Raw genomic sequence first — 25910 nt, forward strand, 5'->3', positions numbered from 1 at the left:
CAAAGGCAAGCCGGCTCTTCTGCTTCTTCTAGATCTCTCAGCCGCGTTTGATCTGGTTGATCACAAGATTCTCACTTCCCACCTCACGCACTCAGCCAACTTCTCCAAAGAAGCAGCCGCCTGGATCACTTCCTTCCTCGAAGGTAGGGCCATGAAAGTCTTCTCGGGCATTGCCAACGCCACTCCCACGACAATCCACTGCGGGGTCCCTCAAGGTTCCTGCACTGCACCTACACTCTATAACTTGTTCACCAAGCCACTCTTTGACAAACTTGACTCATACGGCATCACCTACACGAACTACGCGGATGACACACAAGTACTTCTACCCCTCTCAGGCTCATACAACGAAGACGCAAAGGCACTCCACTCTATCTACTCCATCATCAAGGCATGGATGGCAATTAATGGCCTCTGCCTCAATGGAGACAAGACTGAAATCTTGATACTAGGTCAACAGAACACCTTAGACAAACTGGACAAACTGTACACTAACTTCTCCATTGACAACTCCATCATCCCCGTGTCGTCAAGACACTGGGAGTATACCTTGACTCTTCGCTATCAATGACTAGACAAGTCAGCGCAATCACTTCCGCATCCGCACACACCACCAAACTTATAAACGCCATCAAGCCCTAGCTCTCTAAACCTAACTGCCTCTCCATAGCGAGGGCAACCATTGGAGCCAAATTGGACTACTGCAATGCTCTCCTAGCAGGCACATCAGCCAAAAACATAAATAGACTACAAATCACGCAGAACAACGCTCTCCGGGCCGCTCTTAGTATCCCAAGAAGAGAGCATATCACCCAGGCCAGGCTCTCAGCCCAATGGCTCCCAGTCAAAGAACGGATCACCCTCAAAATCCTCACCCTCACTCACAAATGCCTCTCCTTCTCCGCCCCATCCTATCTTTCAGATACCATCCTCAAACCTTCCTCCACACGTCCCACTAGGACGCAATACGCTAACCTACTCTGCACCCCACGCATCAAAAAAGCCAAAGCCGGAGGTCTAGGTTTTCCCTACATTGCAGCACAGACATGGAACGCTCTCCCTTCAGACATCCGAACGGAAAACTCACTTCCCATCTTTCGCAGGAAACTGAAAACCTCGTTCCTTGCAAAATAATTAGCAAACTCTCAGGAAGCCATGTAAATATACTGCCTTGCTATTGTATATATTTCCTCTGTAATTTATGTACTGCTTGTAACTACGGTTTCCTTTGCAACTAAGATGTCTGTAACAAGCGCCACGATGCTTCTGGGCTGATGTGCGCTCAACAAATTTGAATAAATAATTAAATAAATAGATAATGCCTTAGGAATAGGGAGTTCCCTAGGGAATGGGAATCATTGTCCCCTTGAGCGTGGTAACTCCCAGTGAGGTCCTGTTTTCAAGTCCCTAGGGAGGGATTTTCTGAGCGGGCTCACCTCCCTAGCCTCAAAGCTGGTGGCTTCCCCTACGGAAAAAGGGATGAAGATTTCGTATTCGGCCCAGTGCATTGTTGCAAATAGATTCCTGAAACTGAAATCACTCTAAAATCTTGCGTTTTGCTATTCACTCTTCTGGTTGTGTGGTACATGCTTTAGCAATAAGTTTCGTTATTAATACATATGCTTGTGAAGTAGATTTAGTCACATGCTTTGCATAGTCTGACATCTCGTGGTTGGTCCCGAGTATTTCAAGCATGTATGCTATCTTCACAAATGTACTGATGATGCCCAGGCATTCACATGAAATCACCAATATGGAAGGGGTTGCAGAAGTGAAGTCATGTGTCCTTTGACTCCCGTGGCATCACAGGAAGTGATGTTGTGACCATTGACCCAGATGGTATCACTCAAGGTGCTATCACTGATGTTATTAAACTACAGTACACACGCACACACAGATTATAGACTGCAATAAACAAACAGTTGACACAGACACACCCGCCAGATCCCAGGGACACGAAGCAGACAGGTGTGCTGGACTGGTTCACCTTCCCCATATCATGTATGGAGTATTGTATATGACAGACATCCACACCAAGCTACCCTTGTGTTATGCAATGTACTTTTAAACAAATGAAACCCTGTCACTTATCGTTATATGGCAAGATCAACTATGTATCCTGGAAAAGGCTAAGAAAATATAAAATTTCAAAACTGTCTTGTGCTAAGTTAAGCTACAGCACCCATGTGTCCTCTATTGCTAAACCTATTGAGGGATGGGAATGAGGGTGGGTCAGGCTTGTGGCAGGGGTGGGCCTCAGGGCATTAATGGGCTTTACCTTGGGTTGAGGATGGGCCTTGGAGTGGGGATGGAGCATGCATTGGAATGGACCTAAGAAAAAGCTGCCTAATATATTTAAAAGTGGCTTTGTAGAGCAGTACAACAGTGATTCTCTAGTACTTTGTGGAATGCAGGGCTCCCAACCTAACAACAGGCTGCACTTTGTTCTATTTATAATTCTTCTATTTGTTCACTTTGATTCTGCCCCATGACTCTGTTTGGTCTGCCTTTACCTTTCTTTGCTGGCTTTCTAGCAACACTTCTAATATTTAATTTACTTTGCATTGTGTTTAAATGTGTCCATGGTGTGACTCCTCTCTATCTTCTTATTTATTTGTTTACTTCTGCCTGTTCTTTCCGGTCCCAGTCCAGTTCATTTAACAGTTCCTAGACCTCAATAAACTCATCCTCACTTGATCCCTTTTCACATGTGGCCACTAAACATTGGAACCAACTTTTGTTTTCTAACAGGCCATTAACCTCATTCCCTCTTGTTCTCTTCCACTTAAAATAGCTTCTTTGTAAACTCTCCTTTCCTAGTATGGTTAATTTAATTGTTGCGGGCTGAATTGCACAGTTTGTACTATGTTATGTGCTTTGCTCTATATATTTGTGTGCTTTATCTAGCGCAAATCGACCATGCGAGCAACGCAGCACTGTACATTCGTTCGAGAGAATAAGATGGGAAAGTTTACAGAACAGACCCGGAGCAGTGGTCATTCGGGGAAAGTGTATAATAATGCTTAACCTAGATAGTGCCTAAGTTATTTTTTTGTGCCGCTGGAGGTTCTGGAGGTCCTGGTCACAGCCAGAATTGTTTCCCATTGTGCTAGGGCATAGCAGGAGAAGGACTGTTTCTTGATCGTGTCCCTGTGTAAGCCAAAACATAAATACCAAATACAATGTAGTCTGAGCGAGCCAATTTCTCAACAAAAACACCCCTGCCTTAAAAATACATGCCCATATATATCATGTGCCGGGAGTCATTGGGCCTCATTACAAGTGTGGTGGTCTGGAAACAAGGGTGCTTGTAAACTGCTTCCGGACCGCCACACTACGAGTTTGCCTGCAGCAGCCCTGGTAGGCAGACTTGTCATGGAAGCACTGGCACCATTACCAACGGTGCCAGTACTTCCGTCTCCCCACTCCCATAGCATCCTGTGGGGCTCTATGGGAATGGGGAGTAACGAAATCCAGCGCCTTACTTCCCGTGCCACTGGAGACTGTAATATCTCAGTGGCACCAGGAAGTCAGGCATAGGAGTCAGTGTTACTGGGTTATGTAGGATATTTTATGTAAATTTGGGGTTTGGCAGTATTTTCTTACCGCCAAAATATGAGCGGTAGTTTGGAGGTAAATTATCCATGCATTTAGATTGGGTTTGGCCTCATATCATTCTAGTGACCGTACCTTATTATATTATATTGTGGAATCTATAGATATATTATTTGCGGTATTTAGTGATGATATATTGTTTGTGGTATTTAGTGGTGAGCATAGTTTTCTTCCCTATATTATAACCCCATCATAAAACAGAATCTTCCTTTCCATTAGAGTACCTCCCAGTGATCTATAGAGAGGCTTGGTCCTATATATATGGTGGAAACAATTTTATATAGAGCGCCACCTACAGTTTGTGGCCGGTATCACTGGCTTATCTACACCAGCAATCTATGCACCCTTAGGCATTACTGGCTCATGGACCTCCAGCAATCTATATATCATATTAGATTCCTTCCAAACAACATGCAAGGAAGGCACACACACACACACAAATCTGCTTTATTACTGAATATATTACAGCTTATTCTGGGTTGTTATTTTACCTGCAGGTGCAATTGACAAATGCACTACTATAGAGAAATGGACCTCCCCTGTACTGTATACTTTATAGGTATATGAGTATGTGAATACATTTACAGATGCAAAAAAAAGCACTAATCATTTCTTTTTATATTCTCATTATATTATATACAAATACAATTTACAATCATCAGTTCTTACCATAAACATTGCACCATCATCTGTAATACAAAAGAAAAAGAAACAGAGCAAGCAAGCCTTTTAAAACATAAGTTTATTTAACATTTTAAACATGACGAAGTAAAATGCAGGGGATTTCCTATCCTGTATTATAATTCAGTCATCCATGCGACCGCACACAGTGACCTCACTTAACTTATCTCCTTACCAAAAGTGTTTGTTTGAATCTCCCCCACACGACCTTGCTTCGCTCGTCTCAGAAAGACAGGCCCAGTCAGTACGAACTGCTCCCGTAATCTTAGGTGTCTGCAATGCACGGCGAGAAACTCTCAAGCCAGCGCTCAGTGTCACCATGAATTTCTGTCTTCAGAGCCCAGTCAAAACAAACTAACTTTCTTTTTCCTCCCTTGTCATCAAGAGAGCTCTCCTCCAGCCCCTTTTTACGTAGTTTCATCTGCGACACTTTCCTCCAATCATATTAAAAAGGATTTTTTCAACAGCACCCTTTACTTTTCTAACAATGGGATCCTTGCTCACCAAGCAACTGTATCAGTTATTATTTCCTGCTACGCATACTTTCTGCTTTCTGCAACCCAACACAGAAGGAGAGGGAAAGAGAGAAACAAAAAATGCTAGTGCACTTTTAAAAACGAATTATATTTTCACCTCATTTTGCACATGAGGCTACATTATAATGTTAATGAAGTTTTGAGTTAATGTTTAGTAAATGTTAATTAAGTCAGTCAGTTATATAAATAATGTAGTTTTCTATGTATGAGGTATTCAAAAAAATGGTGCACTTTATTCTCTGCAGTTTCACATTGAGCTTTTGCTGCATTATGAATGCTGTACCTTGCATGCCACCAGCAACATATTCACATGTTATACCGGCAACATAAAATAACTATATGTGTGTGCCATATTATTGCTGGCAACACAACAAAAAAAATGCCATCACATTTAGTGAAGCGCTATATATACTTGTAAAGCGCTATATATATTACTACAGTTACCGCCAACTTCATAATGAAGCCCATTGTGTTAACCGAACACTTTTTCTCTCTCACGATTTATCCTTTTTCTAGGGCAGTTCGTAGACAATCTGTTACCCTAGACTACCCTCATATTGTACGACCTTCACTGTAACCCCACTGCAACATTATTTAATCATTGCAATATAAACAAATGGTGTTTTTATTAATTTGTAATAAAAGTACTCAAAAGTAATTTGTAGAAACATCAGAAACCACATCAATAATCCAAAAATGTATTCTCTCTCGTTTTCATTGCCATGCTGATTGGTAGATGGGGCACACAGGGACATAGAAGGCAGCCAAAGGTAAAAACATTGGGCCTCATTACAAGTTTGCCGGTCCGGGACCTACAATACCAGTAAGCTTGCCGGTACTGTAGTTCCAGGACCGGCAAACTACGAGTTGTGATCGCGGGTGCCTTTCGGCCCACCTGGTTGGACCTGGCGGGCAGAAAGGCACCCACGAGCACAATATGTCGGATGCACCGGCACCATGGGGCCGAATGGGAACGGGGAGCACCTTTTTTCTTGCACAGGGCCGTAATGACCTGGTAATTGACCATTCATGAGCGCCGGAACTTTTCAGAAGTTTGGTGGCAGCCTGCCGGTATTACCGGCAAGGCTACTGCCAATCTTCTATTGAGGCCCATTGTGTTGTAGGGTGAGAGCAGAGCACCTGCAATGTCGATAGGTGAAATGCTAAAGCAGAAACACCAGGAAACACGAACTAAAGAAAACCCTTCAAACAGGAGCTTCAGGACAGCAGGAGGAGAGTCGTTGACAAGTTGAAGTGATAGGCTTTCTGACCTTGTTAAAGGGATAGCTGGGGGAAATGGGAGTGTTGTTCCAACATCATATCTGCGCCATAGGGATACATGTCTTGCAATGCAAAATGCTAGTTTGTCATGCCTGAGCAATAGCATCAGCTGGAGAGCAGAGCCATTGGTGCTCCTATGAGAAAACAAAGGTGGTGGAGGCAGATGTGCCAGGAAGGAAACGCCGGGAAATACGGTGGGGTGGTGGATGGGTGAGTCTTTCTCAGTATTGCGCTCCGTAACACATTCGAGAGAACAAGGAGCTCCTCCGTTCGGAGTCCATACACACAGCGGATTTGTCTTATGGTCACTTTCCTAAATATAGAACCTGCAAAAGCTTATCTTGCTGCTGAGTAATTGATTTATTAGATCACTTTGCTCCCAACTGAAAGTAAAACTAAAGCCAATAAAGACTTGGTGAGGCAAGATTTGGTGCAGTACTCTTTGGGTGCACTACAACAACCTTGACCTCCTGGCAATAGGAACCCAGCCTTTGGTATACGTCTGTACTACACAGGTTGGCAGTGTGGCTGAGCAGCTAGGTTTATCTCAAGAGGGGTCAATGTGAGCAGTAGGGTGGTTACACAGAGATTCACAGTGACAAGTATCCAAATAAACTCTTACACACAAGGTGTCTTGATTAAACAATTATTGAATAAGCCTTCTTCAGAAGGGGCAATATAATAGTAACACACAAATACACTCCAAAATACACACTCTTGGTTTCTCTAAATCAGCAAATACCCATTTGGGATGGCACACGGGTACTTCCTACACCCTTAGGTGACTTAAATAGCTAGGACACTGTGGACATTAATATATCACTGGTACATTTAGAGCAATACCGAGATGAATGTTAAAGTAAAGAGATTTTGGAATAAAACAAGAGATTACACAAATATTCTGAAGCAGGTAAGTACTTTTGAACCCCCAATGCAAAGTAAATTAGCCCTTTATTGGAGGGAAGGTAAGACACAAGCAGAGGAGACAAGAGTCATTCAGGGAGCCAGGCCAGCCAACGTCAATTGAGGAAAAGTCTAGGTGAGCTGAAGTACTTCTTGCAGGTAAGTAAAAGTCTTGCACAATGTTCTAGAAGTCTTTGTAGAAAAAGTAGAATCAAAGTAGGGTCGCAAGCTGGGAGACTTGTGAGAGGTAGAAGATGCAAGAAACTCTACAGAAGTAACCAAGACAAGTCTCAACTGAGATCAAGTAAGGCTACAAGAGGTAAGTTCTCTTAGACTATACAGTACCTTTGATTAGAAGAAATGGTTCCAGTTGGCTTCTGTTCCTATGTGGCTCTGTAGATCCTGTTGTTCCTGAGTTCCTGAGCCTCAGTCATGGGGACAAGAGGGAGGACTTCACAACAGGATGGTCAGCGGCAGAAAAGGACCAACTTCTATTCAGCGGCACTTCAGAGGTTCAGCTCCTCACCTCTCAGCAAATAGCACCACCGCGGACTCTCGCATACCACACTGGACTTTCCTCACATCTGCGGTCCAGCACTCTGTTGAGGTGGCTCAGGCTTGGTCAGTCATGCTTACTGGGAGTCTGGGGGATCTTCCAGCAGCTCGGGTCAGACTTAAAAGTGATGCACTCCGGTTGGTGTTCCTCTCCCTGGCACTTCGGTTCCAGCAGCAGCAGCAGTGGAAGTACAGCCAGCACTGAGAGGATGTCCAAACGAGTTCACTTAGGAGTTGATTGGTCCCACCAACTCAAGGGTAGAAGACGTCCTTGCAGGGCTTCTCTAGTCAAGGCAAATTCTGAGCTTCAGCACAGCAGCAGAGCTTCACGGGGCAAACCAACGGTCCAGGAGTTGCAGCAGGCGTCTCTTCCAAGTTCTTCTTCCGATTCCTTCGTCCACTGGTCGACTCTGCCTTCCAAGCCAAAAAGCTTCGCCTTTTATGCAGGTTTCTCCCATTCATTCCAGTCTAGCTGTCAATCACACAGCAGGGTGACTGTCCTTGCCGGACAGTCAGCCGGCCATTCACCTTTGGGTGCATTCCTGTAACCAAAGGGATTAAGGACAGAGAGTTTCGGACACCTCCCTCACTTCCTGCCCCTGCCAGACATACTGGAGCCAGAGGCAGGCTTCACTCGTGAATCCCGCCATAGACAAAACAAACAAAGGGACCAAACCTGGTTTGGCTCGCAGAATGAATCTCAAGAAGGACCTTTCCAACAAGAAATGCCGAAAAAAGATGGGCCATTTTGACAAAATGGGCACCCATGGGTGCCTTACTGCAGCTGCGAAAGAAAGTTACAAATTGTAAGTAAAGTAAATTTCTCTTTACTGCTCTTGGAAACAGTAGTTTATCCAAGAGAAGGTATTTAAACCTTTGGGAAATCTAAGAGACTTCCCTGTGCCACTGCACTGAAGGTGCTGTGTTTCACAATGCAAAGATGATGTCTATGGATTTTGTTAGACTCCAAAACCAAAAAGAAACACAGTGTTAAATCACATAAAAATACATGAGAGAGTGTTAAAAATGTCACACTCTCTCCAGGTTAAAAATTGAAAAGTTGTAGAGTCCAGCAAAAGTGATGGGGATCTCTAAGTTAGAGAGGAATTAGCATGTTTCTGAGAATTCTCCCTAATAGGGAGATGGCATAAGGAGGACAGTGGATGCATACAGGATGTCACCACAATCCATAACAGGGTCAATACCCTTTGAACTGTTGAGAAGGAGAAAGGCAGCTACATTTCTGTGCCCCCCATGGCTAGGATGGATGACATTTGTAATCATGAGATGAACAGGTTTTGAGAGAGCGGGTGGTTGGTAAAAATCAGAAAATGAAGAATAGGTATGATCTTGAAAAGAAAGAATGCCTAACCAGGGTGCAAAAAGGTGAAAGAGTATGGGTTTGTAGGCCTTGTGGCATGTTCAAAGGAGAGAGTACATTTAAAAGGACGTTGGAAGTGGGGCGAGTATTCAGGGATGCTGTTCAGCTGGAAGATGGCAATGTGTGGAATAAGAGCATCATTGCCAGAAGGATTGTCAGACAGTGAGGCGAGAGCGGTGCGCACAACATTTGCTGTTAGACAGCAAAGTTTTATTAAAGAAGGGAGATGTGTACATAGGCTTCAACTTCTGTAGATAGTTAAGTGCAGCATATTTTAAGTACAGCATCTTTTGAGCAGGCTGCATGCTCCTGGTCATGGTAAGATGTGTATCTAGTTGCCCAGGCAACCTGAAATGCTATTGGGGATGCTAGGGCGATGGCATCTTGACCCAGAGTGCTTTCTTTCTTTTTGAACTAACTTGGCTTTCTTAAGATTTCATTGTTATTCTCCCCTTGCATCAGCCTGCAAAAATGCATGATAGTGAACTGCATCTTTGCCCATGACCTTGCTTCCACTCCCCCTTGCTTTCCCATGGATCTTCAGGCAGTTGCCAGCCTCCCTGCTGCAGGAGGGCCTCATAATACGTGTAAATTAATAAAGTGTTGGACAGTTACCTGCCTGGCTTCTTGTGGAATTAACAAAGAAGGCATACAAACCAAAATTCTGCAAATTCAATAAGTGGAAAACATGTGTAATTTAGTGAAAAAGGCACACAATCAGCCCGATATGATTCACTGCATCTGACCTTGTCCAACACTTATTTTATCTTGTTGACACTAGCCAGGTCTATAACTCTATAATGTTCAGCTTGGTTGTATTAGCTGCATGTACTACATCACAACACTCAATTACATGGTGGTAGTCTCCAGAGTAAAACATGTTTATGGAAGGGGTAAATAGCATATAACCACAAGTTGTCATTCCTTTTGAACACCCTTCACAAATGCTCACTCACGCACCTCACTTACAAGGTAGCATTCTTAATTGTGTTTTCTCAATATGAAGAGTAAGTGAGCTACAGGCACTGTCACTAGATGCACCTTATATGGCCAGAGATAAAGGTGAGGTAGTCTTCTGCTCTCATCCATAGACCTCTCACAAGTTAATGTCCAAATTACACCAGTCCAATGAATTACCTGTTTTTTCCAGGGATCATGTTCAAGGGACAGATATAAGTTTATATACAATAGACAATAAACATTCAAAGAACAGTAATGTTCTACATGGGTAGAATCCAAGCTAGTTGGAAGGAACATCAATTTGTTGTGATTTTTGGGATGGGACACAGATGCATTTCAAGCAAAGCAAGTATTGCAAGATTGATAGTGTGATGGATCCAAGAGTGTTTTGCTCTTGCTCACAATGAACAGATGACTTAACCAAGCATATTCTCAGTAAGAACTGCATGGGCAACACATGCAGTCTTAGCTAACCTTCAATCTGTAAAGCCGCAACTTAGCATTGTTTACACATCCAGAAAACACTCCTATATAGATGGGCAGATAAAAACATAATTTAAGGTTGATCAATCAGTGCTGAGAAATGGACTTTCAACTGCATAAACTGCACACCAGGAGCCATCACTGCTCAATAATGTATGCATAGCATGTGACTCTTTAACAGATGCACAAGCACCAGAAGGAAAATGTTACTTAGAAGGTAGTCTTTCTGGAGCTTGTATCAGTTTTATTAATTGTTGTCCTTTTCGTTGGAGTACAGGAATCATTCATAAAATATATTGTGTTTATGTTTGCAGAAAATTAGAAACTTGTAATGGATTTATCTTTCACATCATTTGCAGAAGCACACCTTACCTCATGATTTCATAGAAGCAGTAAAAATCACCTGAAAATGTTAGGCAAGATTGTATGCAGTAACCCTGTGGGAGACTACACCAGTCTTGTCCTCTTGGTATTAGGTAGCCCACCTATTGGTATAGGTCTGTACTACACAAGTTGGTAGTGTGACTGAGCAGCCAGACGTTTCTCAAGAAGGGTAAATATGAGCTGTAGAACTGTAGCATCGAAATCCACACATACAAGTATCCAAATAACACTTACACTTAAGGTTTTCTAGTAAAATAATTATATATTTATTTAATGGTCAGTTTTAATTAAGCATTCTTTAAAAAGGGAAATGAGTAACAATAAAATACACTTCATAACACGTTCTCAGAATCATGATAAGCAAGTAGATACTCTTTAGAGATGCTTCATGCACACTTCCTACACCCTGGGGTGACTTGAATTGCTAGGACAGTAATGGCATTTATATTTCACTTTTGCACTTTGTAAAATTCTGGGGTTGGTAGAATGGAAAGGTTAACAGGTTCTCAGAGCATGTGAGCGCTTTTAAATCTCCCAATGAAGTCCAGATAAAACCTTTCGCAGAAACATTAGTTACACACCAATCCATCACCTACGAGGGACAGTAAGAATCAAAGTCAATGGGTTAGAAGAGTGTGTAGGGAGCCAGAACAGCCAAAGTCAATTGGGAACAAAGTCTATGGAGCTGAGGCTCTTCTTAGATAGCAAAATGTCTTGCACAAAGTTAGAGAGTTTGTTGTAGTAAATCACTGATGGGCCACAAGCTGTTACACTTGTGAAACGTTAGAGCTGGAATCAACTCTAGAAAAGCAGCTACTGCAAGTCTCCACTGAGAAAAGCAAGCTACAGACAAAGAGGTAAGTACCCCTTAGTTATAACAGTATCTTAGGTTAGAAGAAGAGGGTCCGGCTGACTTCTGTCCTGGTTGCAGAGTTGCAGATCCTGTGTTCCTGGGCCTCAATCTTGGGGACAAGAGGGAAGATGTCTGGAGGACTCCTGCACTGCAATTCGAAGGTCGGCGGCAGCTACGGGTTCTTTTCAGTTCAGCAGCACTTTGCGGTTTCAGCTACTGGTCAATAGCACCACCGTGGATCTTGAACACTGGATGGGCTTCCTTCACTCCTTGAGTCCAGGACTCTGGTGTGGTGACTCAAGCTTGGCTCGTCTTGCTGTGGGAGGGTCCTCAGGATCTTCCTGGAGCTTCGGTCCGGCTTAAAGATGTTGCACTCAACTACAGATTTCTCGACCCCTGGCACTTAGATCCAGCAGCAGCAAAGAAGTACAGCCAGTTTAGGAAGGTCTTCCAGCAAAGCTCGTCTTGGGGTTAGTTGGTCCCACTAATCCAAGGGAAGAAGTCATCCTCTCCAGAGCTTCTCCAGTCAATTCGGAAAAGGAGTTTCATCACATCAGTAGGGCTTCACCAGGCAGTTCAACGGTCCAGGAGGATGCAGCAAGCTTCTCTTCATGATTCCTTTGTCAGATGTTTCTTCCAGAGGTCGACTCTGTCTTCAGAATTTTATGCAGGTTTCTCCCATTCATGTACAGCCGAGCTGTCACTCACACCGCAGGGTGGCTGTCCTAGAAGGATAGCCAGCCATCCAATTATGACTTGGTGCATTCAGGTTACCAAGGAGACTAAGGACGGGGAGTTTCGGGCACCTCCCTCACTTCCTGCCCCTGACAGACATACTGGAGCCCACCAAAGGCAAAGCAAACAAAAGGATTAAACCTGGTTTGGCACGCAGAGTAAAACCCAAGAAAGATCTTATAAACAAGAAATGCTGAAAAAAGAAGACCGGGGCCATTTTGACATAATCGGTCCCCTCTCCCCCTGCCTTCTTCTGCTTCCAAGCCCCTTCCCGCCTCATAGCCCTCCCACGCACCCTGATTGGCCCAAGAGTCCCATCCAAGCAATCACCCGGCGCGCAGCATCCTCGCCGGCACCATTGGGAAAAAGCATGCGGCCAAGGTGAGTGTAACTCCAGGTCCCATCCCAATGCCTGCCCAAATAACATTTTTTGGTGGTTTACTATCAAAATCTACACCTGAAGCGCGCTCGGCGCATCGGTTCCCCTGTCCCCCTGACTTCTCTCTCTTCCAATCCCATCCCTGCCCCTTCCTGCCTCCCAACCCTCCCACATGCCCTGATTGGCCCAAGGACTCCATCTAAACAATCACCCGGTGCGCGGCATCCTCGCCGGCACCAAGGGGAGAAAAAAGCATGCGGCCAAGGTGAGTGAAACTCCAGGCCCCATCCCCAGAGCCTACCCAAATAACATTTTTTGTGGTTTATTATCAAAATCTCCACCTGCAGTGCGCTCGGTGCGTCGGTTCCCCTCTGCCCTTGACTTCTTCCACTTCCAAACCCTCCCACGCAGCCTCATTGGTTCCTCCTCTCCTTATCATGAACCTTCCCGGGGCAGCCCTCTGCCCGGCAGCCCCTGCTGCTAAGGTCCACAAGGCAAAGGGCAGCTTATTCACTAGCAACACCAAACCGTGTCTGGAGGTGTCAGCAGGGGAAGCCAGGGGCCAGCCGTCAACCAACAGCGACCACCAAGGTAGGTGTGGCCCGGGCGGGGAGTACAGCAATCCTTGTACTCTAGAAGCCCTGCCACTCTACTTACCCTCAAAACATATCAGGCCAGGGTGTTAACAATAACCAGTTTAACAACTAGACAGGAATGTGAATGCCAGCCAGTGCCTCACTCCTAGTTACTACGTCTGATTATTAGCATGCATCACACTTAGATGGAATTGTGGACGTTGGCCTGCGTTACACCTCTGGGGAACTGTTAGTTGGGCCTCTTCAGCCACATCTAGAGGGTGCCACATTGGAATGGAACTCTTATTATTAAGATGTGCTGCCAATGTTAACCTGCATCGCTTTCTTAGAGAATTCACAATACTAGCAATCTCCCACTATAAATGTACTCCCGCAATCTAGGTATAACAAACCATCTATTTCTGTTATATTATGAAAACATACTGTATTATTTGCTGAAACCTACCGCACTGTGAACCCTAGGCCTCTCTCCCAGTATACAGGATTCTGAAATCTAGGTGCAGCCTCCATCTTTGTTTATTATATGCTGAACCACTGCATTGTGAAACCTGGGTCTCTCTCCCACTATGCAGCACTCTCAAATCTAGGTGTAACCCCCATCTCTGTTTATAACATGGCAAAATCTACTGCATTGCATTGTGCAACTTAGGCTTCTCTCCCACTATACAGGATTCTCAAATCTAGGTGTAGCCTCCATCTTTGTTTATTACATGCTGAAACATACTGCATTGTGAAACATAGACCTCTCTCCCACTATAGAGGATGCTGAAATCTAGGTGTAGCCTCCATCTTTGTTTACTATATGCTGAAACCTACTGCATTGTGAGACCTAGGTATCTCTCCCGCGATACAGGACTCCCAAATGTATCTGTGGCCTCCATCTTTGTCTATTGCACAGTCAAACCTGCTACATTGTGAAACCTAGCCCTATTGGTATAGGACTCTCAAATCACCCCAGCCGAACAATTGTGCAGCTCATGATACGTATATCTCACACCACCAGTGTTGATACAGGCCGCAGGCACGGCCAAGCATCCTTGCACTGTAGAAAGCGGCTTTGGCTATGCACATCAGGTTTAGCATCACACATAGCCATCCAGTCCGAAATACCTAGTGTACCTCAACACCTCTGCCACTAGCACACAGCGACTACCACCCGAAAAGAACTCGGTATAGCTGGCCTCACATAGACTCTCTCAACAAACGCAGTATATCTGAAACCCTCAATAGTGCCCACCCATGTGCCCGACCTCTCTTGGGGCTGCTTAGTCGAGCCTTGCCAGCCATCCAAGTCCTAGAACGGCAACATGCACACATTCATCTCCGAAGCTAAACCCCCTACAATTTCCCACCACATTGACTACGGTCAAAGAAGGTGCACCAACCGGGAAGGGGGGGGGTTGTAGAGCATTGAGGCAACACAAGTGAGGAAAGAGCGCTATGTAAAATAACCAAATACAAATACAAAATAATGGTCACGCATGGGTTCTACACTGCAGCTGAGAATTCAGCCTGCGGTAGAAAAGCACAATGGTAGGAAAATTAAACCACTGCCACCAGCCATTTAAAGTAGTGAGGGTAACATAAAAAATGATAAATGAGTAAGTAGGAAAAGGGGCTACTAAGTAGCCCCCCCAGCACTCCACATAGGATGGGGTGTGCTGGACCTACATAGGAAAAAGGTAATTAAAGTGAATTTCACCTTACTACTCTTGAGAACACTAGTTCATCCAAGAGAAGGTATTTAAACCTTAAGAGAAATCTTAAGGATTTCTCTGTGACACTGTACTGAAGGTGCTGTGTGTCACCATACAAAAAGTAGATGCCCGTGGCATTTGAAAGACTCCAAAAACAAAGGAAATACAGAGTCCAAATCAGATCAAAATACATGAGAGAGTGAGAAAAAAGGCTCATTCTCTCCAGGGTTAAAATGTAAAAGTCCTAACATCCAGCAAAAGAGCTGGGGGTCTCTAAGGTTGAAGGGAATTAGCAAAGAAATGAGAATTCTCCCTAACCGATAGGTGTCGACTTGGAAGGGTATTGAAAGTACATGCAGGATAGGTAGGAAATAGCCCCTGTCAATGCATATCTTCTACTTTGAAAAAGAACAACTTGTAATGCTCCCAACCAAAACTAGATGAGTGTCTATGCACAGCTTGTGTCTCTGAAACATATATAAATTCCAGAATGAATATTATTGGTAAGTAAGGTTTGTCATACTTTATATAGCTGTTGCTAGCCCACTTTTGCCAATTTGAAGTACTGTAAATAGCTGCTGTTAATGTAACTAAACGTATTCCTACTACAAAGTCCATTGACTGATAATTCTCAGTGGTCGCTGCTAGGATTCACCCCTAGGAGATTCAAGTTGAAAATAGGTCTCTACAGCAAGTGCAAAACTCTGAACTATCTGATTATCAAGATTGCATGCAAATGCATGTTCAAATTTTTTGGAATGTCCTTTGCTTTACTCATTGTGTATTCACATGTTTTCCCTTTGTTCCTTTGAATACTGTGGCCCTCGTTGGGACATTATAATTTGATGTACATGCTTGCCATATAGATCTGTGTGTTCCTTTTGTGTTTACCATTGTTTTGGACATCACAATATACAATTGAAATTCGTGTACAATGACTGCTTCATAGAAAGTTAACATTGAAATGAGAGCACTTTGTGCAAAAAATGCTTTCTTATAAATGTTGTGGTTATTCTCTCTGTATTAATACACTTAACTGTTTAGGGGAGAGAAAGAAGAAACCAATTTGTACCAGAGAATCTGATCAGCTAGTCGTGTCAGATCAAAGGTGTGATCGAATCCCCCCACCAGATGCGATAACTGAGCCATGTAATACGGAATGTGAATTAAGGTATTCAGCCAGCTTTTATATTATTATAATGATGTGTTATTTATATAGCGCTTTCGCCAAAGCACTTTACATAGAACATATATACATGCAATATCACCCAACTGAGGTGTGTACTTATTCTTTATAGTCTATTGCATAGGTTCAACATTTTTCCTAGCTACTTGTGCCAACAGACATCTGATCCTATCAACAGCTGATGTTTCACACTTATTAGTTGTAAACCCCTTACTTTTGTCTTGTAATTGCATGCGATCCACCATAGATTTTCTCGCAGTGTTGTGCAGAGCCTATTAGACTGCAGGAAATTCTGTGGACATGCAAAGATTGTTTGTTTGTGGCATCCACTTCAATTTAAATCAAAAGTAAGAAATGGGTGCTGTCTTTTTGTACACTAATTTCCCCACTGAACTCTACATGAAGCAGAAGAGGTATTGCATTTCACTTAAACTTTCAAGAACAGATAAATAGATCCTAACAATTCCTCCCTCCGCAAGGTTGCTAATCTTTTGAAATATGAAACAGCTCTCCGAGGTGACTAAATGTCTCTCGCCCGGTTGCCATGGGACCTTAGCCCTGGAAACGTTGTGGTTGGTCCATAAGGGAATTCCTGTCAAGCTATCCCTGCACTACATTTGCAGGTACAACCTCAGATTGTATTTGTTTTGTTTCCACTAGTCTGGTTGCATGAGTATGGAGTGGAAGAGAACAGATCATTGATCGACAAAGTGCCAGCAGCGCAACAGTTATTCACCTCAAATGTCAAGCCCGATAAGGAGGGACGACATTGACTCATTGATGTCTAACAACCATCCACAAGGGAGACTTTTACCTGATCACCATTGCACCAATAGGGACAGTTTGTATAAAAAGAATACCTCACAGGGATATATTTTCTATGCCTTGCGCTTCCAGACTGTAGAAATAGAGAAACTCCCTTTAACTCTGCCCCTGATGCCAATCTAAATTCCCCTGGCACTGTGCACACACGGTTTGCAATCACTGAATGCCCAGAGATCATGTTGGAGCACCATTCCTAGACTATAGATTGTTTCAGACAAAAACTCTTAAACTAAGGAAACACCAGTGGGTGGAATATGAAATGGAGGCTACCCAGACAGCAAACCCCGGATGCGCTGATTGAGGAAGAGTGGCCAGGGTAGGAGTTAGCCTAAGACCCTGAAGAGTGTGAGTCTACCAGGACTTCTAAAGACAAGGGAACAAACACAGTTTGTACACTGCCGACCACCATCTCCAAAGGTATTTCCCAAACAGTCAGCCCAGGAACCACTTCCTGGTGATCTAAAAATTGGAGGGGGCAAAACTCCAAAAGCGGAACCAAAGACTACTAAAGAAGCTGGTGTGCAGCCAGCACCCAATTCTTCCCAGGACATGTTAAATGCTTAACCCCATAAGAAGGGAATAAAAACGCCAACAAAAAAAGGCTACCTCGCCACTGAAACACAGGACAAGCCCAAAACAAGGTGCCAACCACGGTGGTTTAACGCAAACACCTGGTGCCAAACAAGTTGCCCTCACAACTTCACCGACAACAGGTCAGTGTTAAGACACATGGCACAGAAAAGGTTGAAGCAGAAAAACATATTGGCAAAAAGAGGGGCGACGTTAAAACCAGCACCAAAGAGTATGGCACTGAAGAGGTTCTGGGCAAGAATAAATTCTCCAAATAAACAGGAAAAAAAATTCCTCCTCAATCCAACCTACAGCAGCCATTATGCACTTAATCGCCAGGGCCCCCACAATGTGAACATAGATCTATCCTTCAATTCCATAGCTGGATTCACATTAAAATATGCTACAGCAGAGCCCATGTTGTACATATCATCCCAAAAGACATTTGGAAGCTCCTTGCAGAGCAGTAAGATAGAGGAATCTTTGTGATGAAGAGTAATATAGGAAGAAGATGAGGACCAAGGTATTTACCAGTCTCCAGAGTGGGAGAAGTTCTATCGTGAAGGAGCAGGATTTTGCAAAGGCTATAGCCAAAATCAATACCTATAAGTGGAGGCTTAATTAATCATCGAATGAAAAGATGGGCAAGCCCCCGCTAAGATTAGCGGGTCGATAATATCCGCCTAGATAATGTGATTCAGGAAGACAGAGACTCTAAAGGAGAGGACATATTAGAAAACCTAGGACAAGACGACCCTCCAGAGTATGCGATGGATTCGCGAGAGAGGCACACATCCAACACTTCCCCAGAGGACCACTGCCCCTACAAACACTGTTTTTTAACTGACTTGTCTGTCCTCCCTTCTATCCCCTCCCTACTGATTTCTGCTCTCCTATCTGTAACTAGCGCCTAAATGCCAACGGACCGTGAGCGCTGCTATAAATGTACAAATAAATAAATAAATAGCATTCCTTAAAAGGGCCAATGATCTGTGTGATCACTTGGACCCCAATGGGGTGATTCATGTTAGAGCTATGTTAACCTTGCATCTAACTTCTGAAGCTGTCTGGATCATTATAGATGCTTCAGTGTTTCAAATATTTGAATATTAAGGTGAGTGCTGTAAACATTTAAATGGGCACTGTTAGAATAGAATGTCTTTTTGCTGCTTTTCCTCCAAAGATGTCAGTGTGACACCCTATATTTTGCTATTCTTCTGAACCTTTCTTTAATTCTTGGAGGTAAGTGAAACCTTTTTACTTCGCTTACCTTGCTAACCTCAAAGAGGGTTTGGGGGTCGGGGGAAACTGATCTGTCCTTATGGCTACAAGTGCAGGAGAACAGTGTCCTCCATAGAAAGATTATGTTTGTTTCTCCCTGCAAAGAAAACCTTCTGTGAAGTGTGGTAGGGACAGTTGTGTCCTTGTAGCTTTATGTTTACCATGTTGGTTACTAACATGTGTCCAGTGTGGGGTGATGGCAGTGGATACTTTTTCTACTGTTTTTGTAATGGTTTCATGCACTTTTTGGATTTTAACGCATAATGCCATTTAGAGTAACATATGCTCTAAAATGGTCATACCATGAGATTTCCGTTTGCCATTTGGCCATCTTGTAGTTTGGCCATCTTCCTGTACTCCTGGATTTAACCTGTACAATAAGCCCTTTGTTGGGGAAAGCTCCAGCCTGTAGTGGCAAAATGGTGTTTTTTGTGTGTGGCCACTAGTGGGGGCTGGGACTGTCTGGTCACAGTCCACATGCATGCCACTGTGTGCCTGGTGCTGAGCAGATGTGTTGGCCAAAGGCCGTTGACAGCCCCTGTCAGTTTTACTGGTGCAGATCCTTACCATAGATTAGCCTGATGGTGACTATCTCGAATCCTGGATAAAAGGGAAGCTCCTGCAGCCATTCCACAGACTGTCGTTGGAGCCAAGACTCCTACGAACCTCCTGCTGAAGACACAGAACTCGTCATTGGTAGTCGGCTAGCAGCACTTTCTATAATCCTCCCGACAAAGCCCTGTTCTTTTGCTGATCTCTAGAAGGCCTGTATTGGTTCTTCATCCCCTGGACCATTGGGAAAAACTAGTCTCGACCCCTGCTTGATGACCCTGCTCTCAGAAGCTTTTGGAACTGCCCTGCCAATCCTGTGGGTTGAACAGCTTCGAATTGGGCTACCTTTCTGCATTGTCATACCCCTGAGGTGGGCCTTGTGACTCTGCAGATCCCCAGTTTATGAAACAAAAAGCATTTGCCTGAAGTTGCAGCCCTCTTCCATAAAAGGGCCCTTGCAGAACAAGTTTCTTTGTTTCTATCCTGAGGGCCATCTGACACCATTTGTTCAGAGTGGCCATCGCTGAACGCCATCTGCATCGTGTCCTGGGAGTCCCCTGAGGTTATTGCCAGATTGGTGGTCCATTCTTCAGTCCATTCAAGGTGTCATGCTGTCCTGTGCCCAGAAGCGATTCATCAGTGACTATACTGCAAGCTAGCCGGACCCATAAAGATGACATCAAAGGCAACCTGTGCACCTGACCCCTGAACTCCCTCCAATCAAACCATGATATGGGAAAAAGAGGGCCCAGCAATTTCAGAAACTTCCACTGTGGTCCCTGAATGAACCAGAGTACAGGGGGTAAGCACACATTCCAGTTCTGACCTGGCCTACATCTCCCACACCTGACCGTAAATGGTGGGGTTCTGGTCAAGTATCCACCTCTGGGCCTTCCTTCCCTAAGGTGGATGTATTTGGAGAGGGTCTGCTAAGGACTTTTCTTTAATACTGCTTGAACGTCGGGACACTTATAAACGGCCTGTTGACTTTGCCACCTCTTGTTCAGATTATTAAAAGGATTCCTAGCCTTCTGAAGAAAACTACATTGGACCTGTGACTTTTCTAGCTAGGGAGGGACCTCCTTTATTTTCGGCATATTAGTTCTCTAATTGATGCTTACATACATGATTATTTTTCTTTATTTGCTTTACTACTCAACATAATGCTAACAGCTTTAACTATATTCTAAAAGTGAGGTGTTAGTGCTCATAGAAGAGCACGGTGTTAGGGAGAATGTTCATTTCTGTGCCAATTCCCTTTAACCTTGGAGACCCCCAGCTCATTTGCTGGACTCAGGGCTTTTAAATTTTAACTCCTGAGTGAGTGGGACTTTTTTCTCACTCTCTCATGTGTTTTTTCTGACTATGGTTTTTGTGTTTCTTACTGTTTAATGGAGTCTGTTAAACTCCATAGGCATCTGCTTTGCATTTAACTACATTTTCTTGGGTGAACAGTGAACAATGGTAAGATGACTCATGTCTTACTTACCTTTTCTTTTGTGGGTCCAGCACACCCACCCTATGTGGAGTCCTGGGAGGTTACATAGTAACACCTTTATCCCACTTCTCATGTAACATTATGTTACACTAACTAACTTGAATGGCTGGTGGCAGTGGTTTCTTTTTTAATACCTTGTGACATGTATCCGCAGGCTGATTCCTCAGCTGCAGTGCTGCACCCAAGGGTGACAATTTTCTCAAAATGACCCCTGTCTTCTTTTTGCCATTTCCTGTCAGTTCGTTCCTTCTGGGCTTTTACTCTGTTGTTTGAATTGGGTTTGAGTCCTTTGTGCATTTTGCCTTTGGCGGGCTTTAACCCTGAAGTCCGCCCAGGCTCCAGTGTGTCTGGAAAAGCAGGAAGTGAGGGAGGGTCCCGAAACATCCCTGTCCTTTGTCTATAGGTGTGTCTGAGTGAAACAATTTCTGATTGGCCGGCTGGCTGTCCAGGAGGATAGCCACCCTGCTGGGTGATTGACACCCAAGTGCTGTGCATGAATGGGAACTTGCTTAAAAGGCAAGGTTTTTGGGACTAGAGGCAGAGTCGACCACTGGAGGAACTGGAGGAACCAGTTGGAGGAACAAATACAATGAAGAAGATGTGAAGAGACAACAGCAGCCCCCGGCTGTGCTGTGCTGACCCCGTTTTCATTTCAAGTGGGAAGACCCATACAGGATGACTTCCTCCAATGGGTTAGTGCGACCAACTAGTCTTAAGACAAGCTTCATTTTGGCACAAAGCCTGACTTGCTGTGACTTTCCAAGGCTGCAGAATCCCAATACCCGGGGACCCCTGACCATCATCGAGTGCATTATCTTTCGAAGTGCGAATCAGCCACAATTTTGTGGGTGTCCAGAGGACCCTACAGAAGCAGGAGATCTGAATCCAGAGTCCCCTCACCAGTGTCCAGGACTGAGGGATCAAGTAAGTAACCAGAGCTGTTGGTTCTTCTTTGGCGCTAGGAAAAAGGTGCAAAAACCACAAAAGTCCACTGAATCAAGGAGAATCCATTGCTGCAGAGCCCCTCTCTCAAGTGCTACCGCAGAAGGCCGCCTTGGCTCCCTAAAGGCCACCTATTGGCATTTGGCAGTGCTTGTTCCCTTGCAGGTTTTAATTGTTGAACACTATTATTGCTGGGATAAAAGACTGCCTACACCCCTGTGGAGAACCTGTTTTTCAAAGTACACAGTGTGTTCTGATTGAACTATAACCTTTCCCTCCTTATAACTCAATATTGCAGATGTGATCACAAATAAGTGTTATTACTGACCTCAAATGACATCACTCAATGTGCTGGAAAATGTATAACATATGAAAAGCTACACGCCTTCTTTATTGCTCTTGCTGAATTGAATCCTAATTTTTGGCATTCATTTTATTAGTAGTTGCTGCTTTTTAAAGATTTTCGTATTACATGTGTGTTTATGTATACATGAATATTTATATTATAACTCTTTAGCTAAAGATTTGGTAGACTTAGGCTTCACTCAAAAAGTTATGAGCCCGACTCACTCCAAAGGCTGCACCCTAGACTGGGTAATGGATCATAACTGTGCATCTACCATCACTTTTAATTCTGCCTACCCCTGGACAGACCACACGTGCATTCAGTTCACCATCCCCGCAGCCCCCAGCACTAAAACCCTCACACACGCCCCACCAGCACAAGCAGGAAGCTCCAAAAACCTTAATGTGGATAACCTCCGGCCATACCTTGACAAGCCATGTCTAGCACCTCCTTTCTGTAAGGATCCCAACATACTAGCAGACATCCTTAAAGATACGCTCACCAACGCAATCAACTCCATAGCTCCACTCGAAAGTAAGAAAGAAAAAAAATCTTTTCACTACAACTCTTGGTTCACGGATGAGCTCCAAGCCCTACGCTCACATGAGTGCGAGGCGCTAAAAAATTGGCAGGCCAACCCCAATGACTCAACCAAAAACTACTTCAAACAGATAGCCTCCCATTACAAAGAAGCGATCATCACAGCCAAAGCAAGCTCATTCAATGTTAGGATCTCCAAGGCTAACTCCCAAGCCAAAGAGATATTCACCATCTTCAATGAACTTATCTCACCTCCAACTAACTCAGATGAGATCATTAAGGACAATACGTGGTGCACAAGCATCCAGAACGCAATGCTTAATAAAATAGACGTCCTCCAAAAATGCATTCAAGACCATTACACAGCCCTCTCCAGCCAACAGATGCCCCCACCACCCCAAACTACACACAATTACTCCCTCCCCTCTCAATTTTAGTTTAGAGACACATTACAACTGGAGGTCATTGATCTCATCAATCACCTCAAACCTGTTTGCAAAGGGGACATATGCCCACCCAAAATCATCAAGGAATGTGCCAAGGACCTTGCCCCTATCATAACAGCTTTCATAAATGCCTCTTTCAGAACAGGTATTGTTCCTGACAACCTCAAAGAAGCTTGGGTACGTCCCCTTCTAAAATAAACATCACTAGACCCAGCACAGCCCAATAACTATAGGCCGATATCCACCGTCCCATTCCTTCTCAAAATTCTTGACAAGGCGGCTCATAGCCAGATCCAACTCTACTTGGAATCCAATTCTATACTAGCTAAGAGACAATCTGGGTTCTGCAAAGGTCATGGAACTGAAACGGCTTTACTATTCCTAAAGAACCAAATCACTCAGATCTTGGATAAGGGTAAGCCGGCCCTCCTCCTACTCCTTGATCTCTCTGCGGCCTTTCATCTGGTAGATCACAAGACCCTGACCACACATGTCACGCAAGCAACCCACTTCTCTAAACAAGCAACCACTTGGATTACATCCTTCCATGAGGGCAGAGCAATGAAGGTATTCTCTAACATAGCTAATGCTGACCCCACCACCATTCACTGTGGAGTTCCTAAAGGCTCTTCCACAGCCCGACCCTATACAACCTTTTTACAAAGCCTCTCTTCGACCTACTGGATTCACTGGGTATAGCATATACCAATTATGCTGACGATACCCAAGTACTTCTACCACTATCTGGGTCCTACGACCAAGACGCCATCACATTACATCAAATTTACTCCACAATCCAAGCTTGGATGGCGGCCAACAGCCTTTGCCTAAATGGGGCTAAGACCGAACTACTCATCCTCGGACAAAAATCCACCTTAGCCAAACTTGACATCCAATACTCCAACTTCAACATTGACAACTCCATCATCCCAGTCTCATTGTTGGTAAATACGCTAGCCGTTTACATTGATGCAACCCTATCAATGAACAAACAAGTCAGTGCCACGGCCTCAGCCTCGGCATATAGCACTAAACTCATAAATGCCATAAAACCTTACCTCTCCAAACCTAACTGTCTCGCAATAGCAACAGCAACCATAGGCTCTAAACTGACTATTGTAATGCCCTCTTAGCAGGCACATCCACAAAAAATTTAAACAGACTCCAAACTACCCAAAACAATGCCCTTAGAGCACCTCTAAGCATCCCTAAATGGGACCACATCTCTCAAGCCAGACAGGCAGCCCAAGGGCTCCTGACCAAAGACCGCATCACACTCAAAATCCTCACTATCACACACAAATGCATCAACCAAATAACACACTCATACCTATCTGAATCGATATCCAGAACATCTTCCACGTGTCCCACTAGAACGCAGCACGCAAACCAACTCCAAATCCCCCACATCCGCCAAAGCAGGAGGGATTAGTTTCTCCTACATATCCCAGAAACTATGGAACTCACTACCTACCACCCTCAGAGCTGAAACTTCCCTCCCTGCTTTCCGCAAGAACCACAAAACCTCCCTCTCCAACTAACCCTTTTTTCTATTGTTGCACTCTCTTTCCGTTCCTAATCACCACCAATTGTAATTGTATATATATTGTGTGTAAATATTACACAGATTGTAAAGTATACATGTATAACTCTGTAACAAAGATTACCACTCTCTGTAACAAGCACCACGATGCTTCAGGGCTGCTGAACGCTATACAAATTCGAATAAATAAAATAAAATAAAGTGTTTACTTGGATTCTTGTGTTTACTGATTTCATTGTACAGATTTACAGCTCACATTACCCCTCTTAGGATGAGCCTGGCTGCTCAGTCACACTAACAACCTGTGTAGTACACGCCTATATTAAAATGCGAGTTACCTAATACCAAGAGATAAGTCTTATAAAGTCCCACGCCAGTTGGACTCTACAGATTCTTACCTAACACACAACAAAGTGAATGCGTATATAGTAGAAATTAATGCCTTAGTATGTTAATTACATGGGCTTGTATAGGGCCTAAATAAATTAATTAAATGTATTTTTATACATTGTACCTTACTTTTATTTTTAGGTGTGTTCTCTGTGTGCTTAACTGAACCCTTCACCACCATCACACTACCTAAATCTAAACTGCTTTTTAGTTACAAAATCCAGATTGAGTTAGGCTAGACATTAGTGTTTTTCTTAGTTTACTATTAAAGAGTTGCCTCTCAGAATCAGAAAATCTATCTTAAAAGGCCAGATTGCATTATGTACTTTGTGATAAAAATGTGGTATGCTATAATCACTGACATATTTGTCAAATATGAAGATTTGTGGTAATAGTTATGGTCCCAAAATTTTCTTTGATTGTATGCAAAGCAGGCTGGAACCCTAACTGGTGCTATTTGTCCTCACTTCCTTTCTCAAAGGGGTATTCCAAAAGGGTACACTGGAGACACCAGACTGTCCATCTTGGAATGATAACATTCTATTAGAAAATAATGTATGTAGTTATTGTAGGTTATGTTAGGGTGCTTTGCTCAGTAAAACCAGAGCAATGTTCTTATTTTGATTACAGTATAGACTGGAAGTGATCATTAAGAATAAAGAAAAATAATTGTAAAATATTGAAATGAGCCTGTTTAAAATGTTGCTACAATTAAATAATTTCCTGTTTGTTTTTTTAACACCCTCTGCAAT

At 43.7% G+C, this 25910-nt stretch overlaps 1 protein-coding gene across 1 annotated transcript in view; it reads left to right on the forward strand.

The window, feature by feature from the left end:
• The window catches only part of ADAMTS9 (ADAM metallopeptidase with thrombospondin type 1 motif 9), a 1221593-nt gene that overhangs the window by 421198 nt on the left and 774485 nt on the right, over window positions 1-25910 (forward strand). Inside the window, exon 19 of the mRNA XM_069643707.1 lies at window positions 16084-16210. Coding sequence (XP_069499808.1) covers window positions 16084-16210 — 127 coding nt within the window. The remainder of the gene's footprint in view (window positions 1-16083; window positions 16211-25910) is intronic.

The sequence above is a fragment of the Ambystoma mexicanum genome, chromosome 2p (genome assembly GCF_040938575.1).
Source record: "Ambystoma mexicanum isolate Mex_15411 chromosome 2p, UKY_AmexF1_1, whole genome shotgun sequence".
Classification (NCBI taxonomy): Eukaryota; Metazoa; Chordata; class Amphibia; order Caudata; family Ambystomatidae; genus Ambystoma; species Ambystoma mexicanum.